At 40.5% G+C, this 26,665-nt stretch overlaps 1 protein-coding gene across 1 annotated transcript in view; it reads left to right on the top strand.

Annotated features, from left to right (window-relative positions):
- wnt10a (wingless-type MMTV integration site family, member 10a) overlaps window positions 1-24,754 on the top strand; it is a 30,390-nt gene extending 5,636 nt beyond the window's left edge. Inside the window, exons 4-5 of the mRNA XM_049594614.1 lie at window positions 3,160-3,533; window positions 22,346-24,754. Coding sequence (XP_049450571.1) covers window positions 3,160-3,533; window positions 22,346-22,906 — 935 coding nt within the window. The 3' untranslated portion in view covers window positions 22,907-24,754. The remainder of the gene's footprint in view (window positions 1-3,159; window positions 3,534-22,345) is intronic.
- Window positions 24,755-26,665: the final 1,911 nt, after the last annotated feature.

Below are 26,665 nucleotides of genomic sequence, written 5' to 3'. Positions count from 1 at the left end.
CAAATCCTCCCTCTTGTCCAAATATGGTCACTTCTGGCTAAAAAAACCCAAAACAAGACCAAAATGCCAAACTCCAGGCTTCAAAATGTGGATGACAGCATGTTAGCTACGCCTACTTACTTCTTTTATACAGGCTATGATAATCACGCAACTCTGCAGTTCCCCTCGGCTCTCTGGTTTAAATAGCGTCACTGTTTTGGTTCAGTCTCACTGCTCCCATGTTTCCAGAAGCTAAAACAAAGCTCTGTTAGCAGTGCATTTAGCTGCTAAAGAGACAGATATATCTCTCTGGAACTGGTGGAGACCAAAGTAAGAGCCAAAAGTAGAGTGTATATTGTGGTGGGCAGAAAGGCGACTCCATGTAAATGCTTCTTAACAACTGGATGTGTTACTAACCAACATTTTGCTAACTAGGTCATCAGATCAACCTAAAAAGTGATGCTACGCCTATGCTGTGTGTACAGCTATTTTCCAATTGTGGCCAAATTAAGTACTGCACTTTAAAGAGCAGGTTGTGTGCAGCTAGAGACACTGTGGGTAATGCTGCCAGCTTGTTGTAATGAAGACTATTAGCCTCCTTGTTAACTGAAAATAAACCTGCATCTGGTCTGCACACTGCTTTTTTTAACAGTCAGACTAAAAACAGCCCCTGTGTAAAGCAGTGCAGGGGTCTGCTTTGGTGGGGTCTTGTTATAGGCCTGTTTAAGGTTAATGCAGTGCCTGTGTTTTTTTGACAGACGACCCTGCACTGTTCTGCCAGAGCCCCCTGTGTTGGCACCCTCTCTGTGCCGACATTGCTCACTTTTTTTCACAAAGTGACAGTAGTGTTGCTATTACTTGTAAATGTGCGGTACAGTTGCATGAGAGAACTACAGGCTGTCATTTGCTTTATGATGAACTTCACCTTCACTCCTAAATGTGCTGCCTCCAACCTTTTATATGTCACGTGTCAAAGATACAAATAAGTCCAGCATAACAGCAAATATTTCAACCTTTACATCATACCTCACAAAAATAAAATAATATTAAGTTTGCTTAAATATAAAAATAAGGAAGTAACATCAAACAGTGCTCAAAGGGGCAGTTCCAGTTAATAGCCTTTTATTTGACTCCTACAAGAAGCCCGAATAATTTCCCCTTCAAGCAGTGTGCTATAAACTCCTAAGTGGTTTCTTTTCATGTTTTCTTTACAAGTTTCCATTATAATCTTCACTGTTTTCTACACCAGTAAGTGACTGCCAGTGGGGCTGCTTTTATAGAACCTGAGGGCACCATGCTCACAGGCAGTAAGCTGAGATCTAACAACAAACACTATAGAGGGTTCGAGATCAAGCGCTGCTGTCGCAATTCATCCTTCAATATTCACGGATTCCTCGATTGGACGTGGATTTTTTTTTTTCTTTATTTGTCACAGAAGTACATCAACACGGTCAGGGTGAATGTGTGTTTATATTGCCAATGCGTGTGTGTAAGAGAAGAGCGCTGTAACATTAGTCTGCTGAATTACAGATCAGTTGTGGTGGAGTCATTACATGTGCCGCATGCAACTTAGGCTTGCTGTCGAGGAGAAAGGGATGTGTTTAGCTGTAAAGGCAAAAGCAGTCACACGTCGTATGGAGAGATTACATGCACACAGTCATTTAACCGCCTCCTCTACACGCAGTAGTCCGTCAGAGCCAGTTGAAGGTGATTACAAGGCAAAAGCTGTGGTGTGGCATAGCCAGCCTCTCTAACCTAAACTCAAGCACGTACAGTAACACATAGTTTTGGTCCTCATTTTTCATAGCTTGATATGAAATGACAAAAACAGACAAAAGGATCGGCTGTCAAATGTCCCTCAGGCCGTCAGAGAAGTAAGTCAGTGAGCAAGTGCCAGTCACTCCAGAGTAGCGAAGCTAATGGTTACAGGCTGGATGAAAGATCTCTTGAAAGATATTGGAAACACTTGTAGAGGAAAGCATGGGGAAGATTGATCGAGGCAGGCATACAGAGCCAGAAATGCATCCAACAGTACGAATTCAGGGCCTTGCACCATTCTACTCACGTACATAGACATTACATGTAAGCAGACAGGAGTGAGTTGCACAACCACATATCTTGCATTAAGCAGTAGGACAGACAGAAGGAGACACAGCCCTGTTTAGTGTGCGAGTCCTCTGTGGGTCCACTGGTGGGAGTGGCGGGTGTCTGTTCATGTTCAGCTGGCCTGCAGAGACCAAGTACGCAAGTGTTTGGAACACTTAATTGGTATTGTCCCAGATGTTTCCCCAGGCTTTATGAGTTTTGCCATGTGTGTATATACAGCATAATCAGTGAATAAGCTCTTATGTGTATATTTATCAAAATAAAGGAAGCGTGTATGCTGCAGCGTTACTGACTGTGTGAAACAAAGCGTGCAAAGTCAAATTTGACATGTTGCTGACAGAAAAGATAAAAGATTTCTTTGCTCATTTAGCTGTTGTTAAATTAAATTTCAGGGCTTGGAAAATCACTTGACAACTTGAAGTTGTATCCAGCAGTTTTACAACGGGACTTTAATGAGGCGAATGAAATAGTTGGAGTTTTATTTCTGATGCTGTTGCAGTTAAAAATAGAAAATGTAACACGACTCAAAAAAAACAACAACAACAACAAAAAAAAACACTTGTAAACAGCAGCTTAGTCATAGTGATCTGAATTTGGATTGTTATCAAATGTTATTCTCCATCGACCTGTTAATCCTCTCATTCCACCTGACAGCTTCATGACACATAGTCACTGGTATGTTCTGCCTGCAGGTTATTGAAAATTTGTTGATGTTTTACATAAACTCCATGTTCTAAAACTTGTCAATTTGTCTCCAGCGGCATTTTAAAAGAAACATGTCACACCGCTCAGTATTGACACAGTCTGCATGTCAGCTTTTCGTGCAATACTTACGTCAATTTGGACATTGCAGTGACGCACAGTGTCAGTTAAGAGAGTCTAAATTCCATCTTCCTGTTGATGACTGCAATTTTAACTGAAAACGTGTTTGGTTAAGCTCAGAAACTATGTGTTATGACACGTTTTTTGGACAAAATATCTCTTTCCTTTCCCTAACACAGTGTCCTGATTGCAACACTTCTTATAAATTTCAACTTCCAGACTAGGCCACTATACTGTTGTTTCACCCCACAGGTTTCAGGGAGAGTGCCTTTGCGTATGCCATCGCAGCAGCAGGCGTGGTGCACGCAGTGGCAAACGCCTGCTCCATGGGCAAACTGAAGGCGTGCAGCTGTGACGAGAAGCGGCGTGGGGACGAGGAGGCCTTCCGCATAAAACTGCACCGTTTGCAACTAGAGGCCATCCACCGGGGGAAGGGTATGGTACATGGTGTCATGGAGCACTTTCCCGCTGACCTGCCGGGCCCCCAGGACTCCTGGGAGTGGGGTGGCTGCAGCCCCGACGTGGAATTCGGCGAGAAGTTCTCAAGGGACTTCTTGGATGCCCGTGAAACCTACAAGGACATCCATGCCCGTATGAGGCTGCATAATAACAGAGTTGGGAGACAGGTGAGAAATGAGAGTGTGGATGTCTGAATGCATGTGTTTTAGTTTCTTTATGTTTGTGCCATGGTTTATATTTCTAACATCTTCCATTTGCAACATTGCCCTGTAGCATTTTCTCTGAGAGCAAGATTTTTATTCAGTTTACCCACTCATATTTTCACATTTTTCTGCAGAGAGCCTGTGTTACAAACCATAGACATGGAGTTTAAAAACATGTGCATGTAGGCAGGGAGGATCCAACAAAAGTATGTAATGTCTTCTAGACTAAAGGTCAGGTCTTTGCTGCTTCTTTTGCTTAAGCAAAGAAATCTTTCATAACTTTATGAAACTAAATAAGTGAAGTGCTCCTTCTATAGCTCGGTTGAGTAGGTAGTTTGTGCAAAAATAATATGTTATAATTACCATTACATTACCACATATCAAGTCTGGGTGCTTACATCTAAAGTTAAGTTAAGTTGTATCTAACTCTGCTGTTCTATATGTATCTACAAATCTGTGAAGGAAACAAGTTAGAGACATCATTTCCCTCTGCTATCAGTGTAAATATTACAATGTCTTTAATTTGATTTACACAAGAAAACACATTACACAATAAATCAGGTGGAGAATGGGTGGGTCAGGTGCTACTGGGCCAATGATAACGACAACCTGATTTTGTTGGCTAGGTCTACATTAGCCTGTCATTATTACATCACTGTTTATTTCTGCTGGCAGAGACTGTGTGTGCCTGTGTGCATGTGTGTGTCTATGTCTATAATGGTTTTGCCTAAGCTGCATCGGCAATAATGGTTACTCTGCAGTTCAAGTCTTGCAAAAATAATAACACTCAGTCTGTTCTTCGAACGTAGCTTGATCAAAATCGGATGTTTCCTGCAACGCTGTATATTTATTGCAACAATTCTGATAAAATGTGTTTCAAATAGGAAATAGATCTAATCACAGTTGTGGTTGTGGTCTGCCCAAACACACAATTACTACTGTGAGAGGGTCCATTTCAAACAATATTTTGTTACACCACAGGGCAGCAGATTTTTTTTATTCCCAAAAGAATTATTCGAACAATCTTATTAATGGAGTACAGACAGGGTGTGAGGCTGCTACACTGGTCGCTATTGTTACTGTATTTTCTTTTAGTTTTCATACACTAAAGAAGAAGGCTGATATTGGTGAGGGTTACACAGGGTGGAAAAGTGTCAAAACATTGTTTCATATCAGGGCCTAACAAACAAGCTGTGCTTAAACTCTACGTACAGATGTTTTACGAACAAATCTGGGTTTCATCACTAATTTCGTACCTAAATTTGTTCGTACTTTTAACACATATTTACACTAGAAATTAGTGGCGTCTTCAGTGATCTTTCCAGCAAACTTTTCATCCTCCACAGTTGACTTCATGTTGAAAGCGCACGACACGACAAGGTGTCTGCTAAGCGTTCTTAGCAGACACCTTGTCATGCTGGACATAGTCTTCAGCCTTGTACTTCTCAGCTTCCTGGACCATGTGTTCAATGTCCTCCTTGCTGAGACGATCCTTGTCATTGGTGATGGTGATCTTGTTCTCCTTGCCAGTGCTCTTGTCTACAGCAGAGACAACAGCACTGAAAATGTTATTCAGACCTTTTAACTAAATACACAGCATATTAAAACCACATCCATTACAAAGGCTTCAACAGCCAATTTTTTAAAAGTTACAAATGTATGCACTCATCTGTTATTGCCATAATTAAAATATTTACCTGTAAAAACTGAGTGTCCCAGTCCTAGCTTACAATGGAGTATATGAGAATATCCATATTGAAATAACACAGTTTTGTTTTTTATTGTTTGTATTGACAATTTCACCACTTTCTCCATGATACACCTCTTAGCAAATGTATGTCCTTATATAGAGAAAAGGGGGTGTGGCAGTATACTGATTGCAGGTAGTGGACATGTGCCTGTCTGATTCACTTACATAGACTACAAGGTGGTAGAAACAAAACCGGCTGGTTTGTACTTGTAATGAGTCTAACAGTAAAATTGCATGCACATATATTCTGTGCTCTTGGTGTCCAATTAGCCATCTTGTATGCTGGACTCCATCTCCTGTAGTTACAGTTCAAAGGGAGCCTTTGCCCTTTTACTCTCTCTCAGTGCAAACCAAAGAGAGGAATGTGTATTTGTTAAGGTGGCCACAGTGGGAATTCCTAATATGACGCTGCGTTTATGTATTAGGGTTGCTTTAATATCAGCCCTGGAGATTACACTTACACATACAGATGTCTGGGGTAACTTTCCACTTTATTCAAACTCTGAATTACAGCACAGTATATTAATGATCATAACGATGGTGTAATATTTTGGAAATATTAATCTGAACACTTATTGATGAAGATGTAAAAGTTGAAAGTAGCATTTTGGTGGCGTTACCTTGTTATGGCATGTTTACACTTTGTGTCAGCCTGTTGCTTGAGTCACCACTTCTTTATTTAGCTGTATCGTGCCCCTATTTTATTGTTTCTTCAAGGAATCTCCGGCAATTTCTCCAACTCTCAGGACTGAAAACATTCACAGATTAGTCAGTCCCCGTTTGACAGATCGGGGGAGGTTGCCAATTTGGGCTAACTTTGTTTTGTTATCATGTTGGCCTCATACTCACTGTGCTCTACCAGTTACTGTAGTGTCCGATCTGTCAGGAAGCTTCATCTTTATTTTAAAGTATTTTTCCGGCTGAGAAGTGGACAGTTCCTTTTTTTTAAACGTAGGTACCCTTACATTTACACTATTTTTCTCTTGTAGTAATCACTATATTGTAATCAAGACACCCTATGACATAATCAATAATCATCACCATCATTCTTGTTATAGATATATTATAAGCTAAAGGGCCAAATTAAGTATTTCAGAGTCAACTATCGATTAAAATTTTAATTGTATGTTACTGTAGTAATCAACCATTTAAACACTTATAATAATAATGATATAATAACATGCTCCTGCAGAGGCTTCTGCCTGGGGCTGTGGGAGAGAAGAGATGTAAATGACAGTGATAAGCCTTGACGATATGCAGCAGCACTGTGGTGGAACAGAGACGAGAAGCGGCCGTAAATTGCTCATTGTTCCCTGTTTCCTCCTGTGTAATTTGGGCCTGTATCTCTCCATCAGTTTACTTCTGGTTTCCTTGATTATGCAGACAAAACACAAATGTGGAACGCGTCAGCCGAACTCAACAACAGCCACCCTGCAGTAGCCGTCATGTGAGACAGAGACATAGATGTAGAACTGGTGAACTGGTGGTGGTTATTGAGTGGACATAGTCAGTACATTTGGCCTCGTGTATGTTGTCTTTACTCTGTCCACTCTACCTCTACCGAGGCCACATGCTGCCTAATAATTGAAGCCTTGGAGGATGGCAGACTTATACACTGTCCCACATCCCAAACAGGTTTGATCCTGCTTTGTCTTTCTGTGTTAGTCAGTGGTAGCATAGTATCTTGTCCTTGAGCAAGAAGCTGAAACCTCGCTTCTTGGGAATAGGTGTGGAACTGAGTCTCTAACGTACAAATGCAAAATGATGGGTTGTAAAAAAGTAGTAATAGGAAGAGAAAAGTGTAAGCATGAGCTTTAGTGAGTAGATTTGGAACATCTTTTACTTTGCCTCAAAACATGCAGCCTTTATTTTTCAACAGCATGTGGAGATGGTCATATATCATTGACACTGATTGCTGACTTTACATAATGCCCTTTATCTGAGGTGTGAAGACAGAGACAAATTATTTTAAGGCTGCTTTTATTGTACAATAGACACAACCTTAACAACATGTGATGCATGACTATTATAGAGATCTGTTAACACTGGCTAAGAAAAACATCACAGATGAAATTGACAGTCTCATCATAAAGTTGCAGGTAAAAGAGAATCAAACGGATGTTTTTCTTATGTTTCGGCTGAGACTGTCTGGCATTATAATGGCTTTATGTGTGATATAAAATGTCATAGCCAGTGGGATGTTTTGTGAATTTATTGAGCTAGACATGCCAACTTTACCTGTAGATGTGAAGTCAATTATAGGTTATTTTACAATAGCAAATTATCCACATAAAATGATGACCTCTTGCAGATCATATGAATTGCAAACAAGCTTATCAAACTAAACCAGTTCCACCATTTGACAGGTGAGGTGCCCTGAGGAAAAATCTTTTAGAATCCAAATGCGTAATCACACCCTGTAAACTTCCAAAAGAGCAACAGTAGCGCAAAGAAAACAAACTAAAACTGGCACGACTTTGTCTTGTTTTAATTCAAAGTTTGATCTTTCTAGAAGGTTATTTAGAAAGGCTAAATATTGGCTCACAGACTCCTCACAATAAATTTAGTTTACTCTGTGCCAGGCTGCAAATTTCCAGCCAAGCGAGCCAAAGCATCAATCAAACAAGAGAAACTTCAACTCAAAGTCATCGACATCAAAGAGGTTGTACCTCCTTTTTCTTTTTGAGATTCCAGTTACGACCAGTGAGGACTAACACCCACTGGTCCTGACCTTAACCTCTTGTAGTTTGACACGAGCTTGACGACCCCTGATGACCTTAGTAGAGTTCAAAGCTGAAGTCTTTTGCCACTCACGTCTCTGATAGAGCCGGTTATACATCACTGATGCACAGAAAAAAAATGCTGTTAAAAAAGGAGATGAGATAGAGGAGAATCTGTGTTCTGCTGCTATGCTGTTAAAATTACAAAATGAGCTTAACAGATGTCTTTCATTATAAATTAAGACCTAAAATTAGGGGACATTGTGAGCTTTCAGTACAATATGAAATCAGTGTTTACATGGAGATGCTCAGAGGGGTCTGGCTCACCACAGGCTGGAGATAAGCGTTTGAATGAGTGTAACATACAGAGGAAATACCTGGTCAGAGAAAAGAAAGGAGAGACAGAGAACAAGTGTGAGTCATTGCTGAGTTGTTAAACTGTAATATACCGTGCACCTTGATGACTTCAAATGGTGTAAAAAGCCGCAACAAACCCCCTTTAAGTCTTGGAAACACTCACACCTACACACACACACACACACACACACACACACACACTCACGGCCCCTAGAATCAAACAGAAAACCCTGACAGGTGGGGCCTCAAAATAATGCCTGCCCTTCCCGTATCTCTTTCCTCCCACCGACCTGCCACTACCACCACCTAGCCTCCCTCCGCCCCGCTCCTCCTCTCCCCTCCCCTCCACCCCCTGCCCCGACCCCCTCCCTCCTTTAGAGAGGTAGTCTTTAGGCAGAGGAATGCGGTGGTTTTTTAGCGGGGTGTGCATGTCGCCTCATGCCCACCCCAGGGTTCTCACGACGTTCCGTCTTGTTTTTAGCCCTAATTAGTGGCTGCTGGCAGTTTGGAAACAGATGTTTAAAACCCTGCAAAAGATTTTAGACTTCAAACACCGGGGCGGAAAGTAGAAAGAGATTCGCCCTTCCTTCCCTCCCCTCTTCCCCCTCTCCTGCTCTGCCTCCTCCAACTTCTCTCCAGCAGGGCTGATTACAGAAATAATACTGTACTCTGAGAGGGCACAAGAGATTATTGAGGAGGGGAGTTTTATTTACATGTGATGTCAGCATAATGTCATACAAGCTGCTTGCTCACATTTGAAACAAACAAAAAAATAATTAGAGTAATTAGGTAAAATAAACATATTTAAAGCATTTGAATTGTTAGATAAAATCCCTGCAACTAAATTAAAAATGTGTAAATGAAAGTTTTTTTTCTTATCAAATATCCACTCAAGTCTTTTTTATTCAAGTGATAAATAATTCTTACATTTTTCTTCAGATTAATGTGAATTGATATCTTTCAAGTACCCAGTGTTTTTGCCCACCATGCTGTTGTTGCATTGAACCAAAACACACTACTGTTCAGTAGTTAATATGAGCGGCTTAAAGAGCCTGACTGCATGTTTAAAGTGGCTGCTCGTGACATGGAAACACTTCACCGGTGCAGTAAATTTCTTGGCCAAGTCTGAGCGTTCTTCTCAATCGTTTAGAGAGCACACCTCAAAACAAATGCTTGGCACGCTCTCATGTGTTCATGTTGCACAGCTTAGAGCCATGCAGAGGTTCTGTTGAGTCCTGTCTGTTCATTAGGCAGGTGGTGACAGTGCTGGCTATACAACAACAGTCTGCTGTGTTACTGGCAAACGTCATCTGGTAATTACAATTTACCATCAGGGCTTGACTTCAGGGGAGTAAGTAGAGATGCTATCCCCACTTTTCAGGAAGGAACTATACATTTCAACTTCGTTTGACACCCCTTTTGAAATTTGTAACGCAGCCAATCTGCTGTTAAATACCTGGAACTGATTTTGAACATTTGAGCTATTTGCCCCGACTCTCTTCAAATTATTTTCAAGGGTTATGTTCATGATAGCACTTGTGTGTTTGGTATTTTATTGACTCTTGGTGATCTTCACAGTACCAGTAAGTGGGAGTGGAGGTACACTCACAAGAGGGATTTGAATCAAATCCTTCAGATCTGATTGGATCACAGATTACATCAATACATTACACAACAACCATGCTCTTTGGGAAATGTAAACAAAGTTTTCGGTGCCTGACATCCAAACATACGCCTCTAGTATGATGTTGCCATGCTAGCTACTACAAGCCACAAGCTAACGGTTAAGTGCAGTTCTATATGATGGGTGGGGTTAGCAAGCCGCAAATTGCATTTGATTGGATTAAGATGAGTCATGAAAATATTACGGGAAGAGAAAAGAAAGGGATTTTGATATTATTGGTTTATTTGGCATACACCAGTTAACACAGGGACACAGATGTAGGATTTAGAAAATGTATTTTTTATTCCATTCTGTCTTTAAAATTAATTTGCTCTGTACGTCTGCTCAGGCCATGTCGAAAGCATTCACCACAGTTTTGTACTATTTTTGCAGCTTCGGCAACTGATTCAAAGGCTCATTTATATGAGCAGCAATAGAAATGTGAGTATATACTGTGACACAAATCCAAACTGGGGATTTGGCAGAACCCTCTCGCCAGTCCCTCTATCATATGATTACAGTTTAAATGCCCACTTGCCAAAGTCAAAACCCAGGGCAAAGTGAGGGCTTTGTGTTGCAATGGTTACCTTAGGACCAAGGACACACAGCAACTAATTATGCTGACCCATCTGAGGCTAATTTAATTTATATTTTATCTATACCGGTATTTACATTCTTTCATTGTACCCATTGTACAGGAACATCAATGTCTCTTGGCACCAGCTGCACCAGCTGATAATGTATCACAATGTACTGCTCAGTGGTAAAGGAAAATACATGTGGCTGGATTGATTCAAAAATAAAACAACCTCAGCCACCCGCCACTCACATCTGAGATATATGTGGTGAGAACTGAGAAGCCACCAACTGTAAATGTTTGAAAAAACGATATTTTCAGGCATTTGGAAACTTAGGTTGACTCAAGGGGCGGACTGATGACAAAAAGCAGCCCACAAGTTTGCTGTCAAGCTGCCCCAGTTTGATACACTAAATTCGAACTGACACAACACGTTTGTCAATCAAGGAATCATAATTTCATCAATAATTTCTATTGTTTTTGTCAGGCTAATATGTAAAATAATGAAACAAGGTTTTCTTCCTCATGCTTGTTTATATGAAATTTAAAAAATCAAAGTTGTATCAATGTAATGATCATCAGAAACCTAATTTGACTTAATAGCCTGCTTTTCAGAATTATTTAAAATACTGCCAAACAATCAACAGTGTTAAAACATAGAAATAAATCAGAACCAGCAGACTCTACTAGCTATGTGCTAGTACGTATTGCACCAATCAACCGTATTTTCACTCCTGTACGATGACCTATCAATATCTATATAATGCCAGGGTTGGGAAAAAAAAGACTGGCCGTCACATCAGCTGCCCACTTGAAAAATTCCCAAACTTCTTGACGCCCAGTCCCTGCCTAGTGAAGACACAAGAATGCTTTGTATTGCATTATATATATGTTCTACTGCAAAAGTGATTTAAACCATAATTGAATCGAGAGCAGCACCCCCTCCAGCTTGATCCAAACCAGCAACAGCGGGACTCCTACGATCCTTTAATGCCGAATTTAACCCCGCGATGATAAACTGCTCTGGGGAGCCCATTCACGTTAATTCATTGACTCAGAACCCACACGAAAAGCAGAGTGTGTTTGATCAGAAATAGCAACATTAGTGCGGGGTTAGTCCTGTGCTCCTCAGGGGCCATTTCATATCATCAGTGGTGTGCAGGGCATTCCAGAGTCCTGACAGTACAGCGGCTGGGCATTTGATCTGGCCCACCACATACTGTACACACAGCAACCCATGCACACACATACACGTGCATATGTACACACCTCTCCTTAACTCACGCACAAACGCAAATATACACAGAGGCAAATGTTTCATAGAAGCTCAGCAGGTGGAAGTGCTTATGCTGGTAATAACATTTTATTAGAGTCTCTAAATAAGAGCTGTGGACATTGTGTGCAATTAACAGTGAGTAAATACTACACACACACACACACACACACACACACACACAAACAGACTGGTTCTAATGTAATTCTCACTGTGTACTGTAGAAGTGCTTTTGCTCGGTAATTGCATGTCATTGTGTTTGCATATGTGTGTGTGCATTTGTCTGCGTTCGCTTAACTGTTCTTTTGAAGCGAGGCGTTTGATTTGTTTAAAGTGATGTCTGGGCTTAATGTGCTGCTGTGGGATTTGTTTGTGTGCTTTGATATCGCCTTGGCTTTCTGCTTGGCTTTAAAGATCCTTTAGTAGATTGTCTTTGAACTGACAAACACAAGGCAGCATGCAGACCTAGCCTGCTGTTTATCAGCAAGAAGGGTCGATCGTGGGACACACAGACATTAGATTAGGATTTTCCCAAAAGCGGTTAGTGGTGATGACACAGGGATTGGCCAGTGATTAAATCCGATGTGCCTAACAAAACAGGAGTAAGGCAGAAATTATATGTACCGTACTGGTACGGTGAAGCGGGTTATGACTGGCAATGAAGTTGCTCACCGACTTTGCCACCACATGGTGAACATTTACTCTATATAGAGATAATGAAGAGATGGTATCTCTTATTTGACAACAAGGAATATTTCTGGTGTTGGATTCTTCATTAATGTTGTCACAAGACAGACAGACAGACAGCATATTGCCCAATTCCTCATTGGCTTTTGCCTCCTTCCATCAGAGATTGGTGGTGTTATATTTGTCATGCCACAGGACTTTCCAACTACTAAAAAAAAAGCTGTGTTGTACTGCAAGTCATCACCAACTCCTTCATTACCATTGAGTCAGTACTGACTCAACCATATCTTGATATGCAGTCAGAATGACAAAATCAGGTGTTACATCAGGCTAAAACGAGTGTGGGAACACTTCACCTTTGGCATACCCTAGTCGTGGATCACAGTTTTTAGTATGACAGGACTGCAACAGGTACTTACACGCTTTGACTGAAGAACTGCCTCATTAAGTTTGTATATTCTAGAAAATGATGGCTATAATAATTGATAACTGCTTGATTGAATGGGTGCTATTGGTGGTTATCAGCCTCATGGATATGGGTTAGAAGGGGTCTGTTACACCTAATAGTAGGTTCAAAAAGCTGTTACCAGACCATTAAATGGCCATGTTTACTGCTAGGTGGTGACCTGTGGTGATATACTGATTATGACTAGAGCAAAGGAGGGAGTTAGGTGATGTAATGTTGGTATAAAGATCAAGAAACAAACAAATAGGACTTTTACCCCTGGGAAAGTGTTTGTGCCCCGTTTGAAATCGAAAGTCAACTGTGACTTATTTTAATTGACGTACGGAAGTCTGTCACATAACATTATACTACAGTACAGTACCCAACAAACGTACTCATGTTAACCCAAACTATGTTCTTTTTTGTAAACCTAATCATGTAGCATTGGCAAACAAAACTGAAGTGAAACCTAACACTCCTGCAACTGAAAAGTGATAATGGCCATTTAATGCGTTGATAACAGCCTTCTGAACCTATTAAGTGTAGCAGGGGCCCCTCTAACCCATATCTATAAGGCTAATAATCACTGATGATATCCATTCAGTTTAGTGATAATATTTAGAATGTGTGGTTATACATGTGCACAAACATTGATTGAAGCATATTGTACTTTTTAAAATTAATTTTAACACAAATTTAAAAAAAAGACTAAAATAGCAACTTGCTGACCAACTTCAGGCCATGTGGCAAAAAATAAATAAATAAAAGTACAGTTGTCCTGGTTGTCAAATACTCCACCTAACTGAAATGTTTGTTGTTTAATTCTTGCATGTGTCACATGTCATCACCCTTTTAGTAGCCACCACAACGGCGTGGCAGCTGGTATTGTTTTCACCTCTTGAGTGTGTGTGTGTGTGTGTGTGTGTGTGTGTGTGTGTGTGTCATCGCGCTAAAATGTGGTCCTGGTAACACCAATTGTAGCGGGATCTACCACAGAAGCTGTTTTGAGTATTTTATCAAGTGTTAATATGTCTGTCTGTCTGTCTGTCTGTCTGAAGACAGATTTTGCCAGTGTGGTAATGTCGCAACCATGCAAGATGAAGTCATGACACTTTACAGGAGTGTAGTTGAGATCAAAATGAAGCCCAAGTTTTAAAAAAATGGCAGTGGTCTGAGCAAGGGTGGCTGTAGGGAAGGAGTCAGAGGTCCCCCCACTTTACATACCTGGCAGTCATTCACTTTAAATTACAGATGGCTGTATCGCAGCTTGAGTGATCCCATCTCAAGCTTCTCTGCTCTTGTTTTCTGGACTTTTTCCTGCCTGCAGTTTGTTCTCCAGTAAAACCAGAGTATCAGATTGTGGTAGAGAAGCCAGACACCAGCTCTGATCTTTAGTTTACTTCATCCACTCCTCCTCATTGCATGGTAGTCTGCTGTGCTCCACTCCAGCATGCTGCACTTTTCCCCAGTCTACTGTATTATGTAGCCTGCAGTCCTAATCTGCCACCAACATGTTGTATTTGATCTCTGTCTGGGGTTGTTTTATAGACGCCTCTGTCTTACTCTCCAAGCCAATTAAAACTTGCCAGATGTTTGTTTCTAACTGTGGTCTGCCATTGACTTTGAAGCAATTACATCTCTCAGTGTATGCACAATGTAAGCCAACATGTAAGCAATGGAATAGCATTAGCAGGTTTCCGTTTTTTTTATCTGGGAACAAGTATTTTCAAGAGTTTTTTAACTTAATGTTCAGACAATTACTCTGCCTAACTTACACTGAAAGGCTCGTAATGGAACATGGACTGTATCATTGTCACTTGTTTCATCCATAAAACATCAGCTCTTTTCCTCGTTTAACATTTTATTCTTCACAAAGCCAGACTTCAGGCCACCACTGAGTCTCTGGTCACATTAACATGCACCACCGTAGATGACAGTAAGTGTGTTATGCAAAGTTTTCTTTTCAAGCAAGCTTTTTATAGCTTGTATAAAGTGACTCAAGCTGTGTGAGGTGTACAATATTTGTATATTCCCCAGCTCACACTGCCAAGACAATCACATCTGATGACAGGTTAGATAGGATTGCAGATTACAGTCTAATCTATTGGTAATAGCAGCAGGACATGATGACTGAGCCTAGATAGAGTGTCAACTAGATGATTTGTAATAACACCCACACACACCCTCTCATACACACACACCCACCCTCACACACACAGCCTTTGTGTATACAGGCAGTGTAGGGACAGCAAAGAGATAATCCGAAGATCATCTCTCCCTCCTGTCTCCCTCCTTTCCTCTCTGGTTTCCTCTCTTCTACCACCCACCCCCTTCTCCACACACGTGTCCTCAAGGCTAATTTTCAAGATCAAGAACAAGGCAACAATAAATCACTGCATCACTTTTCTTCCCCTTTTCTGCAGTAGTCAAGTCAGATATCACAAAACTAGACACAGAGACAGACAGTTAACATTTTTTGGTGTAGCTTCTCTCTTTTTGTTAGTCATAGCCCCAGGTACTGATGAGAGGGAACGGGAAGAAACCAGAAAATCCCAAACCTTTCATCTGATCATCAATAACCAGTTAGGAACTTGGAAAATACAGCCAAAATCATTTGAAGATTCATAGGTAGATTAGTTCTGACTCTTGTGGTATATCTCTAAGTGAATTATCAGGGTTCACTGTTCCAATTTGTTTCTTGGTTATTGGATTGAAAACGATTTCATACACTTGTTTAATTTTGCCAGATACCTTGATTTCCTATTTCCTATTACTTGTTAAAGGTCTTGATTTTACCTGAACAATACTGACATTTTCCCCACACATCAAATACTTTCCATCCAGAGTTATGTCCTTTTGTTGAGGTTTTAGGGGCCCGCAAACTTTTATTAAGTTTTGCCCAGTTACAGCACAGGGTGTGCAGCATGCTGTGTGTTTAATGGATACAGAACTCACAGATGTCATTCCTTTGATGTTGAAAGAATGTTCATTTTTAAATGGTGTGGTGTTCCTCTTTAAATGTAAAAAAAAATGCTGCAAGACTCACCATTGGTTAACTGGTTGGACTTAGCTGGGCAGCAACAGGTTGTAAACCTAACTGGCTGTGTCTGACAGAATGAATCAAACTTGTAGGATGCAGCATCATCCATTCATAGTGACACATGTAGGGCATTACATTAGAAACCAGCTATTATGTTTTGCTGGGCCATGCATCCATTAGGACTGGGACACATGCTATGTCTTTTACCACCTGAAAAATGTGAGAATGGGCACTGGTTGCTACTCTTGTGCCTACTCTGGTTAGCCCTGTACTTAAATGATCGACTTCTTCTTCATATTTACCACTGACTGATATTTACTGAAGGAAGGAAAGATATCTACCTACTATGACTGGTAGTTCCTTGTCACACGAGTCCAAAAGTTGAACTTTGTTTATCTCAGGGAAAGGTTTTTCCCCTAAAAATGAGGCGCTTATGGCATCGCCCTTGCTTTTGAGTGTGCCTTCCGCTCATCTACATTGACAACAATGGATTTGAGGGGGCAAAATAAAAGTTAAAGTCCCACTGATTGTCACACACCTGAGTGTGTGAAATTTGTTCTCCGCATTTTACCCATCCCCTGAGGGAGCGGTGAGCAGCAGCGGTACCACGCTCGGCAGTCATGTGGTGATGTAACCCCCCAATTCCAACCCCTGATGCTGAGTGCCAAGCAGGGAGGCAATGGGTCCCATTTTTATAGACTTTGCTATGGTCATATGGCATGTGCACAAGCCCATTGCTACTGTTGCTATTCCTGTCAAGCTTTCTGTTCTCACACAGTACCTATGCACTTCACAATTATAACAGTGGCAGACTAAGGTCTATCACTTCAAATTCTTGGTATTTTTTTAAACAATGGGCCCCTGATTTCGGATAAAAGTAAACAAAAGCTGAGTTCTCATTTTTAGCCAGGAACTATCAGCTTTCCTGGCTTAAAGGACACCTGTTGCTGGCAAAGTTTAACAGCCGTAGCTAGCTTGCTAATTAAACTTACATGGGTATTTAAGGCTTTACATTTACTTACCTGTTTGTATTTTCAAACAATGTGCTTGAATTTTAATGTTAAAAGAGAAAAGTCTTCAAGGATGTGGACTAACTGAAATTTGGCAAAAACATAATGCTTGGATATCACGTGTACAAACTTCCTCAAATCCAGTTAAGAACAGGATGTAGCTGCTAAGGTAAGCCAAACCTAGGATGGCATTCAGGGTTAGGGTCCATGCAGTGGGAAAATGATCAACGTTGTTTTTTTTAACACAACCTGCAGCCCCCCAAAATGTAGTAGTTAATGATTTGCTCCATGACCTTGCAAGTAATGTTCTGTTACTACTAGTTAAGCTTGTTAGTCTGACACACTAACAATTTAATTTTACGTTTGAGCGGCAAACTGTTGATCCCATTCCCTACACTTATGCCCTTGTGTTTAGGGCTTTGGAAAGACTAAAAAAAATAAAAAGACACCACCCTCTAAACTCTTTAAATGCAGAATTCTTACCACAGCCCGTACACACTGCTTTGACATGTGAAGAAATCCCCAGGCCTACCATGCAAAGCAATGATTGGACAATCCCTGTTTGGGGGAGGGGTTTAGCGAATGGTCAACTGTATTTAGCTAAATTCTGAACGTTACGTATGGAAGCCAGGCATGCTGTATTACTGGGGGCATCACAGTTATAGTGAGAACATTTCCATATGCTGTTTCTGCCCCAGGGAAATATTTTCCCTACTCTGAGACACATATATTTGAGTCATGATGCTGTGGTTCATAATCTCCCAGAACAATTTGGCCTTTTTCCCCCTGCCAAAATATGACAAAACATGTCATCAGAAATAACACTTTCCTCTGTTTTTTTTTTGTTGTTGTTTTTGTGCCCTTTGAAACCCCTATCCTGCTGTGAATGTACCTTCAAACAGAAGCAATGTGGATGCAATTATGTCTCCTGGGTCAGTTTGTCCCTTTAAGGTTTAAGTGGGTTGGAGAGTTTTATGATTACAGACTTTGCTGTGTGTTTAAGGCCAGCACATTTGTGATTCTGGGGTTGCCTCTGCCCCTATGTAAAAACTGAACCAAAGGCTGCAATCTGAACTCAGTGCAAGTGCTGTTTGAGCTATTATAATGTTGTTTACTATAAAGTCTTACGGCCACTCCTCACCACAGATCACAGCTTCTTTGAATTGTGTTTTCAACACTCACAATAACAGTAGAACCATGTTTATCCAAAATGCATACTTCTAAGTCACTTTCTGTTATCCTGACACACGTTATGAACAATATGATAATTCTGAATTATTTTAATCATTATCATACAGCATGTATTTAGAGATTGTATACATTTGTCAAAATAATTAAGAAATTAAAAATTACATAATCCAACCTGAAGTCTGTGAACAACTTTACACTGCCTTTTTTTTTTCGTGAGGAAAACCACATTTCTTTTATTTGTTGCAGCTCCAGATGGATGCATCATAACCTTCCCTGCTCCATGTTTTTCCCAACTATTTTTTTTTTAAAAATTGTATTACTTTTTTTATCTCTTTGTCATACATTGGTTTTGTGTGTGTGAGTGTGTGTATATATGTGTGTTTGCAGCTTATCTCGCAAACTACTGGACCAATCAGTCTCATATTTTGTGTCCACATTTATGATACGTGGGTGATTCATGATTGTTGAAAAACCTGTTCTAATGTTTTATGGGTCATTTTTACACTCCTCCTAACTGGTTGGTAGGGGCCTTAAATTTTCCCGAAATCAGCTCGGCTAAAAAACAAGAAACACTGTCTGTTGCGGGCCACATTTTGGCCTTCATCGTGGCTCATAAATTGACATCCATAGAAATGTTTGGTCTCATTTTGAACTGAAGTCAGGCACAATAAGAGATGAATATTTGACCACCAGGCACAGCTGCACTGTTTTCCAGCTGCCATGGCTGTGACCTGGTTATGTTCCGTCTGCCACACGGGGTCATACCACACCAGGAGCGTTTTAGCAGCAGAGCCTATTTTGCCTGTCCAGTTTTCTAGACCTCTAGACGTTTTAGGTATTTTTCCTTGATATTTTTGCTTCTATCACAAGTAAGCACTTTTTTTTAGGTAAATTGTTTCTTTGTTGGTCTATTTTTTATTGTTATTTCCTACTGTGTTGTGCAGAAGTTTACAGACAAAGTTGATGCCTTCAAAAGTCCAGTCATGAATGACATGGATTAAAGATTTATGTCTGTGAGTGAGTTTTTCATAAATACATTCATCCACATTATTACATTGTATTTACATCTCACATACAGTGAAATGTAAATACAATGTGCTGTAGCTCTGTCAAAAATAGATAAGACCTGTATTTTTATTAACTCATGGGACTTTCAGATACCTGCTGCACCACGTCTGGTGCAATTACAAGAATTATCTAGAATCTGCGATCATCTCAGGTGGTCTTTCCCTATTGAGTGAACTTTTCTAGTTTTGACACTGTGACTGATTACTATTAACTCTGACACTTTGGCAAACAAAAGTGTTTTCTTTTGCTGTTCTTTTTCACTTTCATTTCAACCAGATGAGTCAAGCAAGTCCATTTATCACCATTTCGTTGTCTTGTCTATCTCTCCACTCATTCATGAGAACAAGGAAACATGTTTTTTTTTCTTCTTTACTGTGCGTGGTTTGCTCAACTGGAAAACCCACAAGACAGCATGCAATGGAGCCTAACAGCACGCAAACCAAGCCCTCAACAACTTGTTTTTGCTCTCTCTGAAATAGGTGGAAGCAAAAAAGGAAACAGGAAAAGTGAAGCACCTGATTTTGGCATTGGCCCAAATTGACCTTGACTTTAGAGAAGTGCATAACTGGATTTTCACACGCAATAGATACATAAGATCTCTCCCATCTCTCTTTTTTCCCCTCTATCTTTTCGTTCCAACTGCTGCTTTTTTTAATGGATGAGATCCTGCTTAAATAATGGAGGGGGTTCGACTATGTAATATCTTTACTAGGAAAATAATCCGTGTGATGCTCTTCTTAGAAAAGTTTTATGTTCTGAAGCAAAGCAAGCGCCTGCAGGGTCATTCCTGCACAGACACATGTGCATCCAACCATAGGCACAGTATTACCATGTGCACAAATGTTCTCACTATAACTGCATGAACACATTGTAGACATGCTTACACATACACATACACAAACAATAAACTCCTGCACTCATCTCTTTGTGTTGCTCATACCCGTGGTTCACCAGTTCTGTCTCATTCTGCGTTGATGACACAGAGTGTGTGGGTGACAGTCATGTTTTTGTGTGCGTGTGTGGGGATTAGCATTATTGCTAGCACATGTGCGGAATGTGTTGAACTGTGCAAGTGTCCAGCGTGTGTGTGTGTGTGTGTGTGTGTGTGTGTTGATAGGGGCGGCAACAGCAGCAGCATCTGTCAGTACTCTGGGTGGCCTGGTGTTCCTGTTGGTAATTGGATCTTAAAGTTTAGAGCAGGTGATGACTGATAAGCACACGCAAACACACACACAAATATACATACTCATAGCCTTGATGAAGATATGACTGAGATGGACAGGATTTATGCCATATGGGATCTACCTGTGTGAGTGTGTGTGTGTGTGTGTGTGTGTGTGTGTGTGTGTGTGTGTGTGTGCTGGTCATGCTTTAATGGAACCTTTTTTTATGCTAGTTCTTGCGTGCAGAAGTACTTCCGACATCAGCAACGTTCTTTTAGACCCTAAAGATCCAGTGTGTGGGATTTAGGTAGATCTATTGGCAGAAATGGAATATAACGTCCATTTTTTATAACCTATTAAGGCCTTCATATCCACATCTGGTGCAGGTCCTCCTCCATAACTGTGCCATGTTGCTCCACCATGGTTCTACAGTAGCCCAGAACAGACAAACTAAAACACTGGTTCCAGAAAGGCCTTTTCACATTTTCATGTGAGGGGTGAGCAGAAGGGTAGATGCGGCCAAATACTACACACCATTAATTTAAAGACTCTAAGATTTAAAGGGACAGTTCACCCCCAATCAAAAATTTATTTTTTCTTCTTACTGTGGTGCTATTTATCAATTGAGATTGTTTTGGTGTGAGTTGCAGAGTGTTGAAGACATCAGCTGTGGAGATGTCTGCCTTTTCTTGAATATAATGGAGCTACACTACACTCGACTTATGGTGCTTAAAGCACCAAAAAAAAAGTAAAGAAATGAAAACTCAAGAGCAGTTTATCCTTTTTTCTACTGAAATACACCCATCAACCCTATCACTGCACAATAAGAAGCGTGCATCTACTGCTAGCTTACCTAGCACTACAGCTCAGCCGAGGAGGATGCCATTATGTTTACCTCTCATGCTATCACAAGCCTCTCACAACAAAGTCTGTGGGTTATTCTTAGTAACCAAATCATGATTTCTGCAAAGAGAAACTGCTGTTAAGTTTTTCAAGTGTATTTTTTTTTTTGATGGTTTTAGCACCAAAAGCCGAGTGCCATCTAGTTCCATTATACTGAAGAAAAGTCAGACACCTCTATGGCCGATATCGCAACAAATTGGCAATTCACAACAAAACAATCTAGAATGATAAACATCACTTCAAGCAAGAGGTGAAATATGTATTTTGGATTTTGGGGTGAACTGTGCCTTTAAATTGTACTACTTTGCTACAGCAAGCAAGCACAGTTTGATAAACAACTCCATTATGTGTGTTAAAATGGCTTTCACAGTCATGCTTTTTCCTGTAATGTAATAAAATGAGAACAATACACAGTGGCTGTTGATATCGATGTAGTTCCATTAGCCAGCTAAAAACCATTGAAGTGAAAATATAATAATATAAATACTGTACTACTCTAATGTGCAGCTACATGTCATGTGAGGAGTCCTTTACCTCATGCCAAAAGATGAGTAATGACACTACTGTCTGTTTGGGTAATGCCTGCATCCATCTGTGTTATTCGATATCAGTATGTTTGACAACAGGCCCAGAGTCAGACCACCTGGCTTGTTAAATGTGGGACCAATATTCCTTCAGGGTACTATGTGTCATTTACTACACCTTGGAATAGTGGTGTGCTTAGAAGAACAAACAAATTTTTAAAAAAGCTAGTTTGACATATGACATGGAGTCTGCAACAGCCTGTAGCCTCCCTGTATTAAACTTCATGTGTAGCCAGTAATCAAGAAAGTCATTAATCCATCTCATTTTCTTTCTCCCCCTCCTCTCACTTCCTCACTCCATCCCACTCTCTCTTTTTGTCTGTGCCATCTGGGTTTTCATCGCAGGTGGTGCTCGACCACATGAGAAGGAAATGCAAGTGCCACGGGACGTCGGGCAGCTGCCAGCTGAAGACATGCTGGCAGGTCACCCCCGAGTTCCGGGTGGTGGGCTCAATACTCAAAGAGCGCTTCCACATCGCCACGCTCATCAAGGCTCACAACCGAAACACTGGACAGCTCGACCACTCCAACCACAACAACAACCACCACAACCACCATAACCATCACAACCACCACAACCACCACCACCATCACCATCATCAGAACAACCACCACAATCACCACCACTCACATCGGCGGCGACCAAGCATCAATGAGCTGGTCTACTTTGAAAAGTCGCCAGACTTCTGTGAGCGCGACCTGGGATCGGACTCAGCAGGCACGCAGGGCAGGATCTGCAACAAGACCAGCCCCGGCATGGACAACTGTGAGAGTCTGTGCTGCGGGAGAGGCCACAACATCCTACAGCAGACGCGGAGTGAACGCTGCAACTGCAAGTTTCACTGGTGCTGCTACGTGGTGTGCGAAGAGTGCAGGATAACAGAGTGGGTCAGTGTCTGTAAATGAAGAAACACACACTAAAAGACTGTACACAATAAAGAACACAAAGAAAATGACTTTTTTTTAAAATCAAGACTATTAATTTGAAAGGGGAATATGACTGTAGTATATGTGCCCCATACCTTTTTGCGGTGGACTGCTGTTTTCCAGAAGAGCGAGGACAGAGTGCGAAGCAGTTGAGCCAGCAGAAAGATAGATGCGCATGTTGGTAAAGAGTGTGCACATGTGGCATATGTCTAAAGCTGCCACAATGCAAAAGAGCTTGGATGTTTACTACCTTCCTCTTGAGACAAAAGGAACATAGTTATATCAGATAAATATCTGAAAGCTCCATGGTGACTGACATACAGCTGCATGAGACTCAGGTGAGCAAAGAGGAAGTAGAGAGTAAGCAGTAGATTGCATGCAGAGCGAAAATCATATTGCTTCATAGCACCAGCAGTATATAAGGTGGAAAGGTTGAGACAAATATAGACCTTTTCACACATCAGGATTCACAATGCACAGGATTTGACACAGCACAACACATCTGGAGCACTTAAGGATTTAGTGCCTTGTTCAAGGGCAGTTCAGAAGTTTCAGTGTTTATAGCAACTATCGTGTTACACCTAAAAATACAGCAGGGCTCAATTGACACTCTGTAGATGTATCAGTCAGTCTTACTATGTTGTATGCATAACATGTGATCCTGCTAACAGCGATGGCACCCCGCAATAAATACATTCACATGAGTCCCAGGACACTCCGGACTATTTAAATGAGCAAGTTCCATTTGAGGACATTACAGCAATGATGAATCAGAGTGGCTGAAGCTGAGGTCAACCAAAAGACAGATCTGAAAGTGTCATTGTTGGTACGATTCGTCGTATCAGACCCTTACAACCTAACTTCCTTCCTTCTAGTAGACGATGACAAATTAAATCCACACATACCAGCTTCCAGTAGAGTCAGGAGAAGCACTAGTTATAATGTTAATTTTGTGAATCTATTCAACAACCATTGTGACAAGAGGTTGTATAGCTGTTTTGAAATAATATATTACCCCAAAACAGAGCACAGATACATTGTCCAAAATGTTCCATGTGTTGTCTGTGTTGTGTGTGGTGTGTTATATGTACGAGGACTGTCAGAGCAAAGTGCACAGTGGACCTTTATTTAACAAGTACAGTTCTCATCTTCAGCATGACCTGAACAGCATTGTAAATAAAACTGAATAATGCTGCACAAATACCATCAATAAATTTAAAGCGCCTCAGGAAACTGAGCGCATATGAACAGGCTTCAGTTCCTCACACCATAGACATCCTAAGCTGCCATCAGTCAAAGTGTTTCCTGTTTTGTGATGCAACATACTGTGTGCGACACTGTAAGCTTCTTGTGGTGTATCTACACTCACCTTCTTCACACGTCGTCGATGTGTGCAAATAGGGATATTCTGATGTCAACTTCAAGGTATAGAAATAGCAAAGTTGATACGGATTCCTGCCTGTGCACATTTTAATATTAAGATCATATTTGTTCTCGAGAAATGTGTATGAGCGAGGCTCCTTATCAGACTGTAATTTATTTCAAGCAAATATTTTTCTGTGTTGAAAGCAGAGGAGAGAAAAAAAAATCTGGAATTGTGTTTCCAGTGTAACAGATTATTTTGATCCTGATAAGTAGTTTGCACATACAGAACTGTGTCCAGGAAAACTCTGGGAGATATCAGCAATATGCATTTTTCTTCATGTCATAAATGTAATGTATGTATGTATGTATTTTTATGTTTTAATATGGTTATTATCTAAGTTATTTTATTTTTGTGGATAACTTAATATTTGTAAGACAATAAAGAAAGACCATAATATTGAAAGGGGCTTTAATGTGATGAATAATAAAATACATGGAAGCAGTGTATTTGGTAAGAGAACAGCTCTATGTTTATTTTGTCACAAGTCAACTGCCAAAAGCATACTAATGATGATGAATCCCTTAGTTACTGTATGCTAGTGTTGTATGGTAAGATTATGTCAGAGGTCTCCCTTCAATGTGAATACATAGCCTATATTCTAGTTATTAACATTCACAAAGGAATCAGGCAAAGATGTCATGAAATCCAACATGCTATATTAGATATTGATGCCTTTTGAAAGGCCACTCCAAAGATTTAGTTCCAAACTTCCATAAAGTTGACTTATAAAAGACAGATTTAATTAAAAAAAAAAAAAAAAAAAAAAAAAAAGAATAGTCATGATTAAGGCAGCAGAGTTTGACATATCCCAATATTGGGTCATCTTCCACTAGCTTCTGTTGCTCAATGCAATATCTCGTCCAATATTTCTTTCATAAGTCTTTTTAAAGAATAGAGTTTGCCTACTGTTTACTGTCCATATTCTAAGACAAGTCACCATCCACTGCAGCAGATGCTATTAGAAACTGAAACAAAAAAAGAAAGTGAGACCTACATATCCCGTGACAAACACAGCAAGCTGATGAGCGCAAGTACTAATGTCACTGATACTTGCAGTGGTGTTCTTCAGCTGTCTGAGGGCCAGAAGCACTGGGGCACCAGAGGGCAGTAAATTTTCTAGCATGGAGGGTAGCCTACGGCACTGCATTGTGCTTTCTCCACTGGAAAGACACCTTAGAAGACACTATCATATACCATATATCTACCACAGGGGCATCCAAGAGGGCACTTTTGCTGTGTATTTGCAACCATGCCCCCCACAATCCCTCAACTTGCTCATGGACCCACCTCTTCTGTCGAGCTGACATAGATACAGATATTAAATAAACAACAATATTTGATCATCCTTATTAACAGCGAGCTGCATACTGTTTGGAAAGGCTCTGTTCCAAGGCTGGATTTGTAGTTATTACTAGTTACAAATGTGAATGGGATTTATAATTATAAAATAAATATAAATATATAATTCAACAGTATTGTTAGATCTTTCCGGCCTAGTAAAATGGTTATATAAAAATGGTTATAAACTCCAAGCTCCTCAACTCTGGTTTGTATCACAGTGTTTCTGTTCTAAATTTGTGGTCTCAGAGAGCCTAAAGTGAGATAACCCCGATGCTTTTTTAAGACTTTAGAAAGTTCTTCCAGAGCCACAGAATACATAATACACCTGTTTTCTGAGGCTGAATAACACTCTCGTGACAAGTTGATCTGAAAAATCTGTGCCCCTTGCCAACTGTACCGCATATAATATTTGCTACTGTTTGTCCATGGGTTTGCAAATTTAAGTGACTTTTTTTTCACTTTAGTCTTTAAAATGTGGATCTTTCATTGCCTTACTTTATTTCCCATATTTATATAACTAGGACTCAAAAATACATAAAGGTACAAAAAAAAAATCTTTACTTGATATTGGCTTATAACTGGTTGTTGCCCTTTTTATTGGGAGGATATACAGGGATAAATATAGCAGGATATACTCTGGGAGCAACTGTTTCTCATGCTTTAAAGAAGGTCTCTGACAGAAAATTACGGAGCTTTATATAATATTCAGAGCATATCTATGATTCAGAGGTTGTCTACACACAGCTCTCAACATGGAGGAGGCTGAGCCAGAGACTAGCAGGTCATGGGGCTTACAGTGTCAACTGTGCTAACAACAACGACAGTGCTGAAGGAGCTAATGGTGTTTATCCTGGAGTTGGGTGGTATGCTTTTGCAACATCCTGCTATCAATGGTAAAAGCCAAATGAGAGTAGTGTGGAGTAGCCAGTAGGATACACACACGGGACTCACATGCAGTAACATACACTCAC

This window comes from Epinephelus fuscoguttatus, linkage group LG13 (genome assembly GCF_011397635.1).
Source record: "Epinephelus fuscoguttatus linkage group LG13, E.fuscoguttatus.final_Chr_v1".
NCBI lineage: Eukaryota > Metazoa > Chordata > Actinopteri > Perciformes > Serranidae > Epinephelus > Epinephelus fuscoguttatus.
Note: the sequence above shows the minus strand (reverse complement) of the source record. Positions and strands in the feature narration are given on the sequence as shown.